Source organism: Dreissena polymorpha, chromosome 7, assembly GCF_020536995.1.
Source record: "Dreissena polymorpha isolate Duluth1 chromosome 7, UMN_Dpol_1.0, whole genome shotgun sequence".
In the NCBI taxonomy this organism is placed as follows: domain Eukaryota; kingdom Metazoa; phylum Mollusca; class Bivalvia; order Myida; family Dreissenidae; genus Dreissena; species Dreissena polymorpha.
Genome location: NC_068361.1, coordinates 78,939,972 through 78,956,057, shown reverse-complemented (window position 1 = coordinate 78,956,057; position 16,086 = coordinate 78,939,972). Strand labels below are relative to the sequence as shown.

The window sequence follows — 16,086 nt, the reverse complement described above, 5'->3', positions numbered from 1 at the left end:
TCAAATATTTCAATCGTTTTATGTCATAGATTAAAAGAGCGATTTCACGCTTAGATTCCATTTATGATTCACTTCAGAAATTACTATATCATTAAACGTATTTGTACAAAGCGAATATCATTGATCCAGTGCCAGACGGCAACTGGATAAGTGGTGAAGTAAACACGGATTTAAAAGTTTAATTGATCTCATATGTAACGTGTTCTTACACAGTTGCTCAGAATACATAACCAAATTACCGGGTAATTGTAAAAGCTGAAAATAGAAATGTATTTAGTGTTTTTATATCGTTTTTTTTCCTCAAAACTTCGAAACTGCTCTATTATAAATATTTAACCATTGAAGACAAACAATTCACTTAAATACGCACGTAGTTATTGTAGCTATTATTTATTAATTGATAAAATATACTTAAAAATGTAAATTCCAATCAAAAACAAAACAACAACTTATGCGAAAATTTGGCATTTCTATTCAAGAGGCCTCGTACAGAAACGTGGGGTTTTACATATTAGAGAAGTATTATCGATACCTACGTTTATGATGTAGACATTTTCAATCAAATACAATAAACAATAACACACATGTATGCTGTTTAATATACGCTTTCACTAATTAATGTCACGTTATATAAAAACATACCGCTTACAATGTAAAACACAGCGTCTGAAATTATTAACATAGCCTGCCTTGATACGGCCCGCTATAAAAAGATGCGGTAAGTAGTTCACTATTGCATGGCTCTTTACGGCGGATTATATTTCAATCTTGAGTTCCCGTGCGGCAATATGTTATTTCCATTTCTTGTACATACACTCACCAGAAATATCATTCAGCGTGTTAAGAAGACACCAAGTCCCGATTTATTTGATTTTAATTAATGTCGAAAGGCATCTCTTTTAAATCTTTTATGTAAAATGAATATAACTTATGTGTAACATTTGTCATTCGCGTGATTGCACGCACTACTGTAGGCCATTGTGAGAATTAATTAGAACTTTTGAATCATTTTCATTTTCACAATATTCATGTTTTATTGATATTTAATTATCTCTTCGTTCGAGTTCTCATTTAGACCGCAACGCGACGTAGGTCTTAACAATGTTTACGATGTGATATACTTGAAAACATCTATTTTAGTATAATGAACTGAAAACCGATATACTATTAGGTGTCGGTATTCCGAATGCTTAAATGTACGATCATAATTTGTTATCTCGTGTAAGCAATAAACGGTTTAATCAGATTTTAAATCATTTCTTGTACTAAATCACTTTCTTTCGTTAAATTGAGTTATATTAAGAAAATCATAACCGCGTTACAACCAAGTCTTATGTCACTCTAAATTATATTTATCATTTGAATATGTTTAGCCAACTTTTTCTACTGTTTTCTCATATTGAGCTCTATTTTAAGCCTAAGTCGTTCATGCTCATCCGTCCGTCCGTTCCTCCGCGAAACCTGATCCCGTGATCTGTTAGGCACTGCTTAGATGGAATTGTGTATCCTTATCCAGGAGAGTGTCGGGATAATACAAGACATTTTAAGTTGTATAAATCTTCAAAGGGGAGATATATATTTTACTTAAATAGGTCTTTATAAATTTTATAATGCGATAATTCGAAAAGGGCATACCATGTAATCATGATCAACACGGTATATTAATATATTTTGGATTGAAATGTGGGTAGTGTTTGTATGTAAATCTCGTCCTATGTTAATCTCTGTTCACGAGAATAACTCGCAATGCATAGGAAGACACGGCTATAATCAACTTTTTATGTGTACATAGTGTCAGTTGACGAAAACTACAAGACAAAGTAAAATACCTCGAAAAGGTCAGCCTAATAAGCAAAAAGTGTATTCCCCATTAGTCATGCGTATGGAAAATGTTGAAAACGGAACTTTAAAAATAACTTTGACAAACATACTTCGGATCCAGGGAACAGTTTCATAAACGATCGTAAGACAATTTTAACTTACGAGAGAATTTTGTAATCTCAATAAGTAGACGGACGAACTAGCTCGGCATGTCCGTCAAATATATAAGGCGCTTGAGATGCCAGTGTAATTAATTAAGTACTGAAAATTTATAATCATATGATATGGACTTAAGCAATGATTGTATCCTCAAAAAATGTATCGTAGCGTAAATGTGTACTACGATGTTTATTGAAACGGTGGGTTGATTTGGAAACGACCCAAGAGTTTCAATATGAGCCTTGCTCTGAGAAAACGGGGCTTAATGCATGGACGTAAAGTAGCGTTCCAAGACGAAACTTTCCGCTTTTTTAAGAACAGTTTTTTTTTGCTCAGTGAAAAATTCAGTTTTACATATGCGGACTACACAGGCTTATCTTGCCCTATTCTTTAAGCACATGAGATAAATCCCCTATCCAAGTACGAGGCACATATATAAACTCTTGTATTGTGCCGAGGTGCGCGCGTTATATGTTTATATTAACAATGTTTTCAGCGAATGCATCCAAGCCATGCGTGGTGAACGGTCAGACGTACGCAGACGGCCAGCAGTTCAAGCCCGAGTGCTCCAGGCTGTGCACATGTCAGAATGGCCACTACGGCTGCGTGGACCTGTGCCCGGACGAGTTCCGTATTCCATCCATAAAACACTGCAGGTACGTATTTTTAATTAATAATTTGAAATTAATTATGTCAATTTTTTGTTTGCGCCTTTTAATAAATGTGTCTTGTTCTGAGAAAACTGGGCATAATGCATGTGCGTAAAGTGTCGTCCCTGATTAGCCTGTGCGAAATGTCGTCCCAGATTAGCCTGTGCAGTCCGCACAGGCTTACAGGGACGACACTTTCCGCTTAAACTAGATTTTCGGTAATAAGGGACTTCCTTTAAACAAAAAATACCCTCAAAGCGGAAAGTGTCGTCCCTGATTAGCCAGTACGGACTGCACAGGCTAATCGGGGACGACACTTTACGCGCATGCATTATGCCCAGTTTTCTCAGAACAAGACACAAATATATACTCTGCGTATTGGTGTTATATTCTTTGCTCTGAATTGAATCGGAATTATGTTACTTGCATATCATTACAGACGAGAGGATGGTAACGAACATTGGTCCCCTGATAGTGTTGCTCAATTTCCATCATCCCTTTAGTGTTAAAGGTTATTCCTCAAAAAAAAAATCCTGTGATTGCTGTCGATTATTAGAATTCGTCCTTACTTCAATTTCTGCGCATACGGTTGTTCGTAGCTTATTGACATAAAACACAATAAGGATATATTACCAGTATAGATTCTTACTATATCAGTATATACTCTTTTGACACACTCAAACAATTTAACAGAGGACAAGACATGTACATGAACTTTTAAGTTACTACCATATTCACAAAAGTAATGCTGCACAATGAAAGCGCGTTTGCCATGAGTGTACAAGGGGAATAATATAAACGTTGTAAAATTTTACCTACGCTATAACAAATACAAATATAAATGCTTATAAATATGGCGAGTGACCATCGAACCAAAACGAACGCACGAAAACCACGATCTTAACGGCGGTCATTGCCATTAAACGGTCAGTGCAAAACTTTGTGGTCTTTGAACATGTTTAAATATATACATAAACCTCGCATTCACCCAACGTAAATGCGTTCTTTAACAATTTAATTGTTAATGAACTTTAACCGCATCGCAAATTTAAATATAAAATTAATTAAATTAAATTTGCAAAGATCATACAACACCAGTAAATAAGTCACCTTTATAGCTTAAGGGTACATTGCTGTGTCTAAGTTAAAATGTTGTTTACTTTCTACTCACATTTGCAAACAATAGAGAAGGTCATTCGACTACAAATTGTTGTTTATCTCACAATAAGAACACTATATGCGTTATTCCCCGTTTCGATAACAACGTTCAACGGAATTCAGAAGGTCATGTCAACATAGTTTCTTAGAGAATGTGATCAAACTCTCAACCCGGAATACAAAATATGAGTCAAGAATGTGCACTGAAAATTAATTATGGTATTTTAATGCTTACAAACTAATTTAATAACGCCCAAGTATTACGTCAACTGTTTTTGTCTTGCCGCTATATGTGCACAGCATGATGTGACGCAGAAATACGTAAAATAGTACTATCTCTAAATACCTATTCCAATTTAGAAATTACATTGGAATGATTGAGGAGCACTCAGGCTTCGTTTGTTGGACAATGACGAGTCGTACGTCTTAATTTAATATAATCTTAGGATAGACTGATTAAAATTCCATACGGTTCAATTTAATTATTTTCCACTTTCCGATGTCTAGGAATTGATTGAAGACGAAATACATTACAGCAGCTGTAGATATTAGCAGTACCACAAACGATATTGGAGAGTCGATTGCATTAAAGAATAGCAGTTGATTTATTTTGCTGTAAAACGTTTTATCGTAAGTTGAGTATGTAATAAATATTCATCACATATTTTCTTTCTAGTTATTCTTATGCTCGTGTGTGTGTGCGGCATTTGTATTACGCACCGCCAACGAACATTGTTATTGTTTTATGTTTCGATGGTGAAAACTTATTCTAGTTTCCTTGTAGTTTTTTATGCCTGTATCTTTCTTCTCCATATAAAACAAACGTCAGTTCACCGGATTTATGGCAATAATATATTTAAATTATACATGATTGTAGTAAATAAATTATAGATATTAACAAAACAAAAAAAGGTCAATTGGTTTAATGTATTTTTTTTAATTTAATGTTTTTACGCGTCATTATGTTTTCCACAAATGGTATAAAACTCTCTTTTTTGTTGATAAAGTGATAATATTGTAAAACGATGTCAACAATTTCTTTAGAGTAGAGCGATGCTTAACAAATAAAAGGCCAGAAAAGCACATGGAACGAATACATTTTTTTTTTCACTTGATTCGGTCTATTGCGCAGGTCTTTCACAATCAAGAAACCGTATCGATTTTTATTTTAAAATCCCATCAAAATGCTGTTTATAATGCAGCCTAAAAAATTAAGTTTTATTTTATTTACGTACTGTTCTTAAAAAACATCATGCCAAATGTTTCCAACCATTGACCTATAATTTAATCGTTTACTTTGTTCTTCTTTACAGCCAACCGAAACTTATGACCGTCCCTGGACAGTGCTGCCCGCAGTGGACGTGCGAGCGACAGGAAACGGTCCCGGAACCCACTTCCGGCACGAGTGGCGGCATCCAGCCGCGACACATCGGCGACAAGGCGTATCCGCCCGCTCTCGAGATGCAGTCATACACTATTTACGGTAAGGGCAACAACTCGTGATATCTGACGACACGATCCGATCAAGAGTTGTTTCGTTGAAAATAGAAATATAATAACTTAACTGGTGTTAATCTAAAGTAACCAATGGTTAAGAATTACTGTAAGTAGAACCAAAAGGAAAACAATTAAAAAAACAAAACAGAAAATCTTTGCATTTATTACATGGAGAGAAATTGAGTATTTTAGAAGAACAAAAATGATGAGTTATTTCCATAAAATAAACGTCAATCAGCCGGTATTTCGTCCTTCAATGTTTCCGCGTGTCTGTTTTTTACTAACTTATTCAATTTGCAGATATTACAAATAAGTATAAGGGTTTGCCCTTCTTTTTAGGTCACCTTGAAGTTTCCATTTATTGTAAAGTCTGACGATTTATTACATTAAGAACGCTCTTGACACACTCATATTGACTAAGAACTCGCTCTATTTTTAGTTGATTATGTTGTGCTTGTGCTCCGTTAAACACGCATACCGATGAATATTTATACAGATGGATTTATATTTGTTATAAATATCTACATACATTTCTTCCCCGTGGGCTTTTTTATGCATACGAATTGTTATAATAAACTCTAACATTTACTTAGTATACATTACAGATGAGACCTGGTTCCGACATTTATTCACGGTAAAGTTCGAACTCGTGATTCAAGAGTTCAATGAAAGTATTTCATAATTGCCGTCGTATATAAGTTGGTCTATTACGCTCAGTTCCTGTTAAAAGCCCAGTATATGCATCGTGAACGGTATTTAATGTTTCAGCATATTCTTGTAATGATTAAATGCTTTCATAAAGGCCAATCTTATCGGGTATTTGCTTAATTTTTGTTTTAAAACTATGGTCGATGAAAACTGACATAGCGTTGTGCCGTATAGTCGTTTGACGACTTTCAAACCCGCCTACACCCCAAAACGAACGCACGATGCATGTTATATTTGTCGTATATAGCGCATATTTGAAGATCTGGTATGCTGTTGTTGTCGTCAACCCACCGACATACAAGATTGATAAATCAGAAATCAACCGCCAAAGACAACACATTGAACGACGTTACTCATGTTTTAGAGCCTAAGAAAGAGAGCCACACTGCGCTACCGAAGTGCGCAGAGAACGTGACGTCATGGAGCGCGTGCTCGATGTCATGTGACGTGGGCGTATCTAAAAGGCGGATGATTGACAGGCGATGTGAAGAGAAGGAGGAGACCCGACTGTGCTACTTACGACCATGTGGCATAGAATTACCAACATCGGTATTAAATAGAAGCACTTGAGATTATATTAAAGCACATCTTTAGTTTAATGTATAGTCAATGGTTGGTTATCCGTTCAAAATACCTTATTTATGTATGATGTATTTGAGCGTTTTTTGTTGTAATACATTTTACTGTTATGTGTCTGCTTTATGTATTTTTCTGTGTCTTCTTGGGTACATATGTATATCTCCACTAATGCTTCATCTAACAAGAGCACAATTTGATAGAAGATCTAAACATGCTACTTGTGTATTGAACCACAACGTTATGATTTCAACATATTTAAATATAACTGTATCTCGTAAAAAAAATATCCTACTGAAATACAGGTCGCCGTGTAAGTATTTTGCTTGTATATCTAGGGTAGTGTATGTGTTTATATTTCAGGGAGGTAAATGCACGCCAACGACGCGCAATGGCCGGCAGCACATTCGGTACGCCGATTGTATCAGCGTCAACGACTGGAAACTGAAGTTCTGCACCACGTGCCGGGCACGCCGATGTTGCTATCCCCGTCGGGAGAGAACCCGACGGATTGAGTTCCAGTGCGGAAACGCCCGCCGGGAGAAATTCGATTTCATGTGGATAAAAAGCTGTCGCTGTGACCGACAATGCTATAAGCCCGCTCCGGAGGCGAATAAATCTAACAAACATGAGCTGGAAAATATATATTACGCCCCTAAAAAGCCGTAACAGTTTTGTGTTCCGGTGATAATAACACGTCAATACAACTGTATAAGGCATACAATTTGCTTATACGCGCGATGCATTCATTCGGTTTTGGCGAAATTTGTTGTACAGGAAATGTGATGGAGACATTGATGGAAAGCACATGTTTACTTGAGCACTACTGTTGTTGTTGTCTCTGTAATATCATAATTGCGTTGAAAATCATGGTGACTTGATGTGAAGTGTGTTATTTAAAGGCTTGATGGTTGTAAATACTTACTGTTTCGGGTTGTTGAACATTACAATATCGACTTGAGTATGACCAACGTAATCTCAAATCACACGACGTCGTCGAGATGAACTAAGGTGTTTTAATATATGACCTTGACGTATTCATAAGTGTAAAAAACTCACATGAATTGACAATATGCATATTTGACAGTAAACGTTTTACTTTTAATATGTAAGGGCATCATGGACACGGTCTGTTAGGATTTTGAAAAATCTGAGAACATGTCATGTAAATTTCCACATAATTATACATAATTATATATAATAATTGTCGCGTTTGAACTGATTGTATAACATATACTTCTTACCGATGTGTGTATTATGACACATTTTGTTTACGGGTTGATTATTTATTCTATATGTCGTTGGTATTGTTTACTACATATTGTGTTTATGTTGTATAACAAGTAAAGTTAAAGGTTCCCCCACGTGTAAGCCCTTTTGATATACAACTAACACGAACGTTTTTAAATTTCAAATAAAAATCTAGCATATAAAATGAATATATCCGCATACAAAATAATGCAAGTAAAAAAAAGATAAGACTAATAGTCGGTCAAGAAAAGAAGATTTCAACGACAGTCATACATAGAACATTCACATTCAGTTTAAAAACGATACATGCATAACAATTCTTTTAGCGCTTTTGTATTTTAAATCGCACATCCTTCTAGCTTTTCAATGGTTTTGATTCAAGTTCTGATAATGTTTTTCCCATACTAGTAGCGGTTGATACTTCGTCAGAGAAATTATTCTTACAAAATGAACCTATAATAATAATAATTAATTATATGTTGATACATTTATTAAAGAAAGAAACTCGGAAATTATGTACATTGCTTTTACTAACACAGCACTGGATAATACCTACAGTGGGAGATACAGGCTAGTATATTCTTTTATCACATGCCATACCCTGTTTCCCATGTAATATAACCATTACGAATATTTTTTTATCCCATTTTCACCGCGACATTGACGGTATAACACCTTATGGAATATACTAGCCTGTCTCCAACACTGTGGGATATACCTGTCGCGTGCACGGACTACTTTTTAAATTATTCAACCAATGAATGAGTTTTCGAAAGAAATCTCTAGAGACGAGAAAACTTTGGCTTTAAAATTATAAATACAACCTACAACCTTTAGATCTAGTCGCGGGACATAATTTTTCGCCATCCGTAAAATGAATCAGCTGATTGATTGCGTCATAAAATGACATACTAATTGCGTCATTTGTTGATGACATCTTTAGGTGTACACGAAACAAGTATGCGATGTCTGGGAATAAAACATTGAAGACTCGCATTTTTTTTTTCGTGTTTATGTATCGATTCGTGGATGTAATTATGAAAAGGTGCATATTCTATGGACTACTTACCTCGGATGAAACCGGTGAGACGAAGGATTTAGTTCAACATGTAAACCTAGCTTATTCATGTTATTTATTTTCAGAATTAGAGTGCCTATTTTGATGTGAATTTGTGTGTGTAGAGCATACTGATGGTGTGTATTTTGGTTCAGTAGACTAGTAGTCTATTCGTTTTGGCAGTAAACGTACGTGTATTTACATTGATGAATAAATTTTGTCTTTGTGATTTTATCAAAGAAAGTCTATTCAGTAAGAATAACCCGTTTGCAACAAGTGTTTCAAAGCTTTATATAATTTTTACGGATTATCTTGTGTTTGGATCGCAAACTAAAGGATGTGAAGGCTAGATCAAGACGCCATCAAAATCTGCAGCGTCCATGAACAAATAAGGCGAGTACGGTAGTTGTTTGATAATTTATGTTTAGAACTACTCTGTGTTGGCATCGACATCATTTTGTCAGGAGCAATCGCCGCCATATTTGATCTTTCGAAAATAAAATTAATAAAATATTCCTTTCGCGGTCGTAATGTATTAAAATGTGCATGCTGCGTAAAATTGAATCGAGGCATATGGTGATGTTTTTTCCCATTGTACAGTTTTTGTGTGATTTTTTTAAAGACTATTTTGCGTACCAGAACAAATACATTGAATATCCCTACGCATGGTTGCATTCGTTAGATTTTAAGCACTTTTAAGAATAAATTAAAATTATTGTTAAGGTTATTAGATGTATTTATTTTAAATGTCACGATGAAAAAATGTGATAAATAGAATACTAGGTTAGCGTTGAATACAGAGAAGTTTATGTTGCTCGGCTCGAACACCGAAAGCGCTCGCCAAGGCTCGCGCTCCCGGCGTTCTAAGCCTCGCAACATAAACTTCTCTGTATTCAACGCTAACCTAGTATTCTCTATATCTTACACATGTGTAATATACTTTTTAAGCGTTTTCATTGGCTTAGTTTTCGTTCGATTGACCAATCGCATTTTGTAATTTTTCTGAATTGACGTTGCAACGTCAAATGACGCCTCTTAATGTAAATAACATTCAGGATTTATCATTGTGTCAGTCTTCGAAATTAGCTTTGAAAAGTTACATGCCAGTCGGGCCAGTTACTTAAGAATTTTTACATGCCCAACATATTTTTTACATGCCCAAACTTTTTTAACCAAAATTATAACAAATCACAACATTTTAACACTTACATGCTACACATAGTAAAGCAGAACATTTGTTTCAATAGTAGTGAATACAATAACATCTAATATGTCACTAGAATTAAGACGGTCGATCTTTACACCAGTGCTCTTGAAAAAGAGCGTTCTCTGGTGTCCTCGTACCATTTCTTGGCTTCCTTTTTCTCTAAATCATTGTCAATTTTCTATTTTGGAAGTGCTTTATCGGGCTTAGCCCCATCAACATACCTAAGATACTGCATAGCCTCTATGTCGACAATGACATTTGTTTACATTGACAAAAACGGAAGCGTATTACTTGATTGAAATGATCGATTCAAAAAGCATCTTCTCGATTAATGTCTAGAGAAACCGTCGATAAGAACCGAATGTGACCGAACTGCATCGGTCAAAAACAATAACAATGACGTGTGCAAGCAGGTGCGTGTTGTTAAACCAATCGAATTTCATTGTTTTACAACTTACGGCAAGGTGTTTGTTTGCAAAATTGAAAAATAGATCTGCAAATATCAAGAACCGCTTACGATTTTTTTTTATAAACTGTCAATTGGCTTCAATAATTTACATGCCCGGTGGGCCACAAACGTGAATTTTTGTATGTGCCCGGCAGTAATTTTACTCGCCACGGGCGATCGGGCGTGTGCTAATTTCGAAGACTGTTATGTTTGCGTAAATATTTATTCAATTTGCTCACTTAAAAGCATGTGATAAAGAGATCTAACACTCGTTGTCATTTCATACCATATTTTATTAAACTCCTCCAGGAAATTCGTAAGTAAGCTCGCCAAAGGCTCGCTTACTAACAAAATGCCTGAAATCGTTTAAGGTAGCGCAATGGGCACATATCCAAATATAATCTAATTAATTATTTTCTTAATCAGCATCATTTCACTGAACTACATGCAAATTTGTAGGTAGGATTTCCATGCTTTTTAAAAAAATATACCGATTTTTTCAAAACCACCCCCACGCTTGGCTTTTGTCCAATTTATTTTCACCCCTGGGGTATATAAAAGTTCCATAATTCATTCAAATTTCCAAATATGGGCATGCAGTTGGTGTGTACAGATGCTGTAAAGGTGTTTAAAGTTTAAACAAGATGAAATAAGTATTCTTTTACAGACATTTATTTTTTACAAATTTTTATCTATGGAAGTGATTTCAGCCAAGTAAAAATTGGGTCGGTTAAAAACAAAGTGTCATAAAATTCAAAATAGTATCATTTGAGTCATATTTTAAACTTAGTTTTTATAGAAACACTATATACAGCAGAAATACCAAGAAATAGACAGATTTACCTTTTACTTTTTGAAATAAAAATAAAAATGCAACATGCATGGTTCGTATTTTCAACAGTAAATCACCCAATTTCGCCATAACGTTGTTTTAATTTTAATAATTGAAGAATGTGCATAAAAATTGCAACATATTTAACAATAAATATAGCTTATATGCCATATTAAATCAAATTACGTTAGAAAATAAATAAAACGCGTCGCAAAAAAGTATACGTCGTCGGCAGATTTCGAACCTGCGCGGGAATATCCCAAAAGATTTCTAGTCTATCGCCTTAACCACTAGGCTACGGCACCTAATAGTAGGCTCTTCAACCTTCGAAGAAATCGCGGGAAATCATTAGAGGTGCGCTACCTTAATAAAGTATGGTATGATATGACAACTCATGCCAGATCCTATATATATTGCCCGAGGTACTGACAAACACATATATTGCTTCCCTTATATTAAATGCTGATAGGTGTCATATAAACAAACGATCTAGTGATCACAGTTGGGACCGTGGCCATGGCCACCATGGTCTGCTCCGAACACACAAGCCAGAAACTGAAATATTAAAGAAAACTAGTACTAACGGCTCGAATGAATCAACAATAGCGGATACATTAGATGATGTTTATGATTGGGTACAATTATCACATATTACGCTAAAGGGACTTTTAAATATTGACATAAAGACAGTTAACTGATATAGAGTTATAACATGAAAACAAGAATATTAATCCTTTCAGTGCGGGAACCGAATTTTGAAAGCTTTGCAAATAGTGTGGATCCAGATGAGACGCCACAAAACGTGGCGTCTCATCAGGATCCAAACTGTTTGCTATTTTGATAATATTCTTTGAAAAAAATCGAAGAAAATGCTAATTTTAGAAATTCAGCAGACGACATTTTAGCAGACGACAAATTTCCCAGCATTCAAAGGGTTAACATGATATTCAAACAAGCCAAATAATTAGTTGACAAACAACTGTAAAAATATAGTAATTTTCGAGTGGAAATAAAAACTTAAAATAGTTTTCATTGATTTATTAGAAAAGATCTTTTCCCACAAGAAAATGGATTTAAATTTTAAAGAATAAACTTCAGAGTTTATGCGCGTTTTGTTCTCATATGTTGAAGGTGAGAATCCCCGTAAAGGCAATAAATTTAATTCAAATGTAGTTTTTGTTATTATAATATGTTATTATAATAATTGTTTTTGTTTTCGAGTATTTAGTTCTGTGAGTACATATATTTAAAGACATTTTTTTCAATAACACAAACCTTTGATAAGCTAGATATGTAAATGCAAACTGTTGCATCAGCGTCGTTATTTCTTTAAATCTATCTACACGTATCTAAAACCAAATGTTAAAGGTAGTGACGAATTTAATATTCCGTATTCAAAGAGAAAGTTGGACATTACGCTTTATACTAAATGGTATGTGTATATACTACAAAAAGTGACCTCACAATAAACAGTTATTATACACCATCAGTAACACAGTTCATACTATCATATTGTATATTAGTTAGGAATACATTTTTACCGTTGATATATACTGTTCGTATTCGTGCAAAGAAACCGAGTTGTCATCTGCAAATAAAAAAAATACAAGCTAAACATTGAATTGAATAAGATTTACCCTAGTCACAAGTTTCAATCAAATTTAATTCTATAAGTGATGTAATAATACGGCTTTCAGGGACACGCTGTTTACGGTTAGATAATCGATGTCTAAATGCAATACTGTCCTATAGCCCTCAACCCATTTATGCCTAGCGTCTAGAAAAAGGGCCTTGGCAAACAGCGTAGACCCAGATGAGACGCCTCATGATGCGGCGTCTCATCAGGGTCTGCGCTGTTTGCTTGAAGAAATTTCTGTAAAACATATTCTAAAAAAAGAAATAAATGAACATGTACTAGACATCCCTAATTTTGGAAATAAATTGATCCAATTTAGAAGGATGAGAGAGTTCACTAGGTATAAATTGGTTAAATAACAATACCGTCTCAAACGCTGATAATGTTTGCTATATTCGAATAAACCTGTAAAACCATAGCATTGAGCGTTGTCAATTACAATCTTACTGTTATGGTCCAGCAGATGGTAATACTCGGTCAGGAAGCTCTGGTTAATAAAGCCGTCTTTGTCCTTGTCGTACACGTTGAAGATCGGTTGACCAATTTCAAGTGGCAAATTCAAAAATGTCATGTATTCCTGAAGATTGACCTGTCCATCATCTGAAACATCAAACATAAAACAAATTATGATTATGAACATACCTGACTGGTGGTAACAGTTTTTAAATATGCTTTTTCGGTTCAATATACAATTTGATTTTTGAATGAAAATTTGATACCAGTGTAAACATTAAGATGATATAGTATATAGCAGACATTCTATGATAACAGTTGCAATATATTTCAATAAATGTCATTTGCCTGCTCATTTCAGCTACTTTTTTTCTGACGAAGTGTTACTTGTTAAGTATACGCAAACATATTAAACTAATCGACTAATTTTGACTAATTTGTCATTCCACTCTGTCTCCCATCCACTCTTTCTCTAAACATAATACCAACGGTTAGCATCTTCCTTGGCGCCAAATGCAGCTAACTCGCTAATCTCCAGAATTCCGTTGTGGTTTAAATCCAGAGCTGCAAACTGCTGATCAATTGCAACCTTCAACTCGTGGCCATGTGGCAGGGTCACCTGCCTGCAATCAATTAAAAGTAAATACTCGTTTAAGCCATTTATGCCTAGTGGACTCTCCCATCCTTCTAAATTGGATCAATTTATTTCCAAATTAGGGATGTCTAGTATGTTTATTTCTATATTTAGAATATTTCTTACAGAATATTCCATTAAGCAAACAGCGCAGACCCTGATAAGTCGCCGCATCATGCGGTGTCTCATCTGGGTCTACGCTGTTTGCCAAGGCCTTTTTTCCAGACGCTAGGCATAAATGGGTTAAGGAGACAATGTACGATGTACTTACATTTGTACAAAACGTTAATTAACAATTACCACCCGATAACATATTCACGACAAACTGACGAAAATTATAATAAGTCCACAGTACTGATATCACAAAATCAACAAAATCAAGATATTTGACTAGGTAAGAATACTTATTAATATTCCAGTTAACATGCATACGCTTGGAAACCCCCAAATGTTTGGTCTGTGTACACCCAATTACGCAACACACTCCTCTGTGGGGAAGGCTTTTTTATGAAGATAAACGTTTAGACGTATTTGATACTCTACCATCGTTCTCAGTTTTGTCTATGTATATTCAAATGAAGTGGTCAGATTGTGTTAAACCCATTTATGCCTAGTGGACTCTCCCATCCTTCTGAATCGCATCAATTTATTTCCAAAATTAGGGATGTCTAGTAAATTTATTTCTATATTTAGAATATTTCTCACAGAAATTCCTTTACGCAAACAGCGCAGACCCTGATAAGACGCCGCATCATGCGGCGTCTCATCTGGGTCTACGCTGTTTGCCAATGCCTTTTTTCTAGACGCAAGGTATAAATAGGTTAACTATCTTAGCAGGTTCTCCTTTGTGTAAAGTTCGATATGTATTAGAAATGATCATTGTGTTTATAGATGAACATACAAATATTGCAGATATATATGGGAAAGCTCATTTACAAACAATGCGCATAGAAATGTTAATTGAAATATGTACTAGATAAGTTAGATAATGTGATAACATATATGTCTCTGAATTTCTTAGATCACGTTGTTCTGAGACGGTATTCTGACAACATTCACACATAATCATGCTCTTTCATCAAATTAAATGAAGTACCAACAATAGGTTATCCCAAAACTTCCAGGTATAGACATGTTTATAAATAATAGACCTATTTTAAATATACAACAAAAAGTTCCCAATTAACGAGATTAAACGTATATTTAAAAGCGCTTACCAAGAGCTGCCGAAGACAGCGACTAAACAGACTAAAATACGTAACATTTTTAAGTTTCCTTTAAACTCAAAACCAGACCGTAAGCAACTGTATCGCGACCTTATATAACAACGGTTTATCTTTTACAGGGCAAACACATGCTATTATTTCGAAATATCTTATCAGTAAGTTCTAAATCTAGCGCGTGCTTAAATGTTTTAGGTACGGAATACCGTTAGTGCCAGCCATCCTGGTTACACATTAAAATCCAGAGAGGGCGACAATGCGATAGTATGATGGCGACAATGCGATAGTTGATGACGACAATTCGATAGTACGATGGCGAATATCCGTAAACGCGATATTACGATGGCGATAATGCGATAGTACGATGGCGACAGTGCGACAATACGTGGCGACAGTGCAATATTACGATGGCGACAATGCGATAGTGCGATAATAAGATGACGACAGTGCGACAATACGATGACGACAGTACGACAACGCGTTAGTAAGATGGCGACAATGCGATAGTGCGATAATACGATGACGACAGTGCGACAATACGATGACGACAGTACGACAACGCGTTAGTTAGATGGCGACAATGCAATAGTATGATGGCAACAATTCGATGATACGATGGCGACAGTACGATATGACTGTCGCATTGTCGCCATCGCAATATCGCGTTGTCGCATTGACGCAATCGTACTATTGCATTTTCGCTATCGTACTATCGCATTGTCGTCATCGTACTATCGCATTGTCGCCATCGTACTATCGAATTGTTGCCCTCGAGA

The 16,086-nt window shown here is 35.3% G+C and overlaps 2 protein-coding genes across 3 annotated transcripts in view; one reads left to right on the top strand and one right to left on the bottom strand.

Moving 5' to 3' along the window:
- Positions 1 to 7,933, top strand: part of LOC127839215 (CCN family member 2-like) — a 115,665-nt gene extending 107,732 nt beyond the window's left edge. For both annotated transcript variants that reach the window (XM_052367495.1, XM_052367494.1), the window contains exons 3-6: positions 2,477 to 2,636; positions 5,102 to 5,271; positions 6,358 to 6,542; positions 6,933 to 7,933. In XM_052367495.1, the coding sequence (XP_052223455.1) occupies positions 2,477 to 2,636; positions 5,102 to 5,271; positions 6,358 to 6,542; positions 6,933 to 7,238 (821 nt within the window). In that variant the 3' untranslated portion in view covers positions 7,239 to 7,933. The remainder of the gene's footprint in view (positions 1 to 2,476; positions 2,637 to 5,101; positions 5,272 to 6,357; positions 6,543 to 6,932) is intronic.
- Positions 7,934 to 11,803: 3,870 nt separating this feature from the next.
- LOC127838741 (uncharacterized) lies at positions 11,804 to 15,456 on the bottom strand. Its single transcript, XM_052366714.1, has 5 exons — positions 15,305 to 15,456; positions 13,943 to 14,076; positions 13,448 to 13,600; positions 12,906 to 12,952; positions 11,804 to 11,919 (listed from the first exon to the last, which is right to left on the bottom strand). The coding sequence occupies exons 1-5, from the start codon at positions 15,349 to 15,351 to the stop codon at positions 11,854 to 11,856; spliced, it is 447 nt and encodes a 148-aa protein (XP_052222674.1). The 5' UTR covers positions 15,352 to 15,456; the 3' UTR covers positions 11,804 to 11,853.
- Between the last annotated feature and the right edge of the window lie 630 nt (positions 15,457 to 16,086).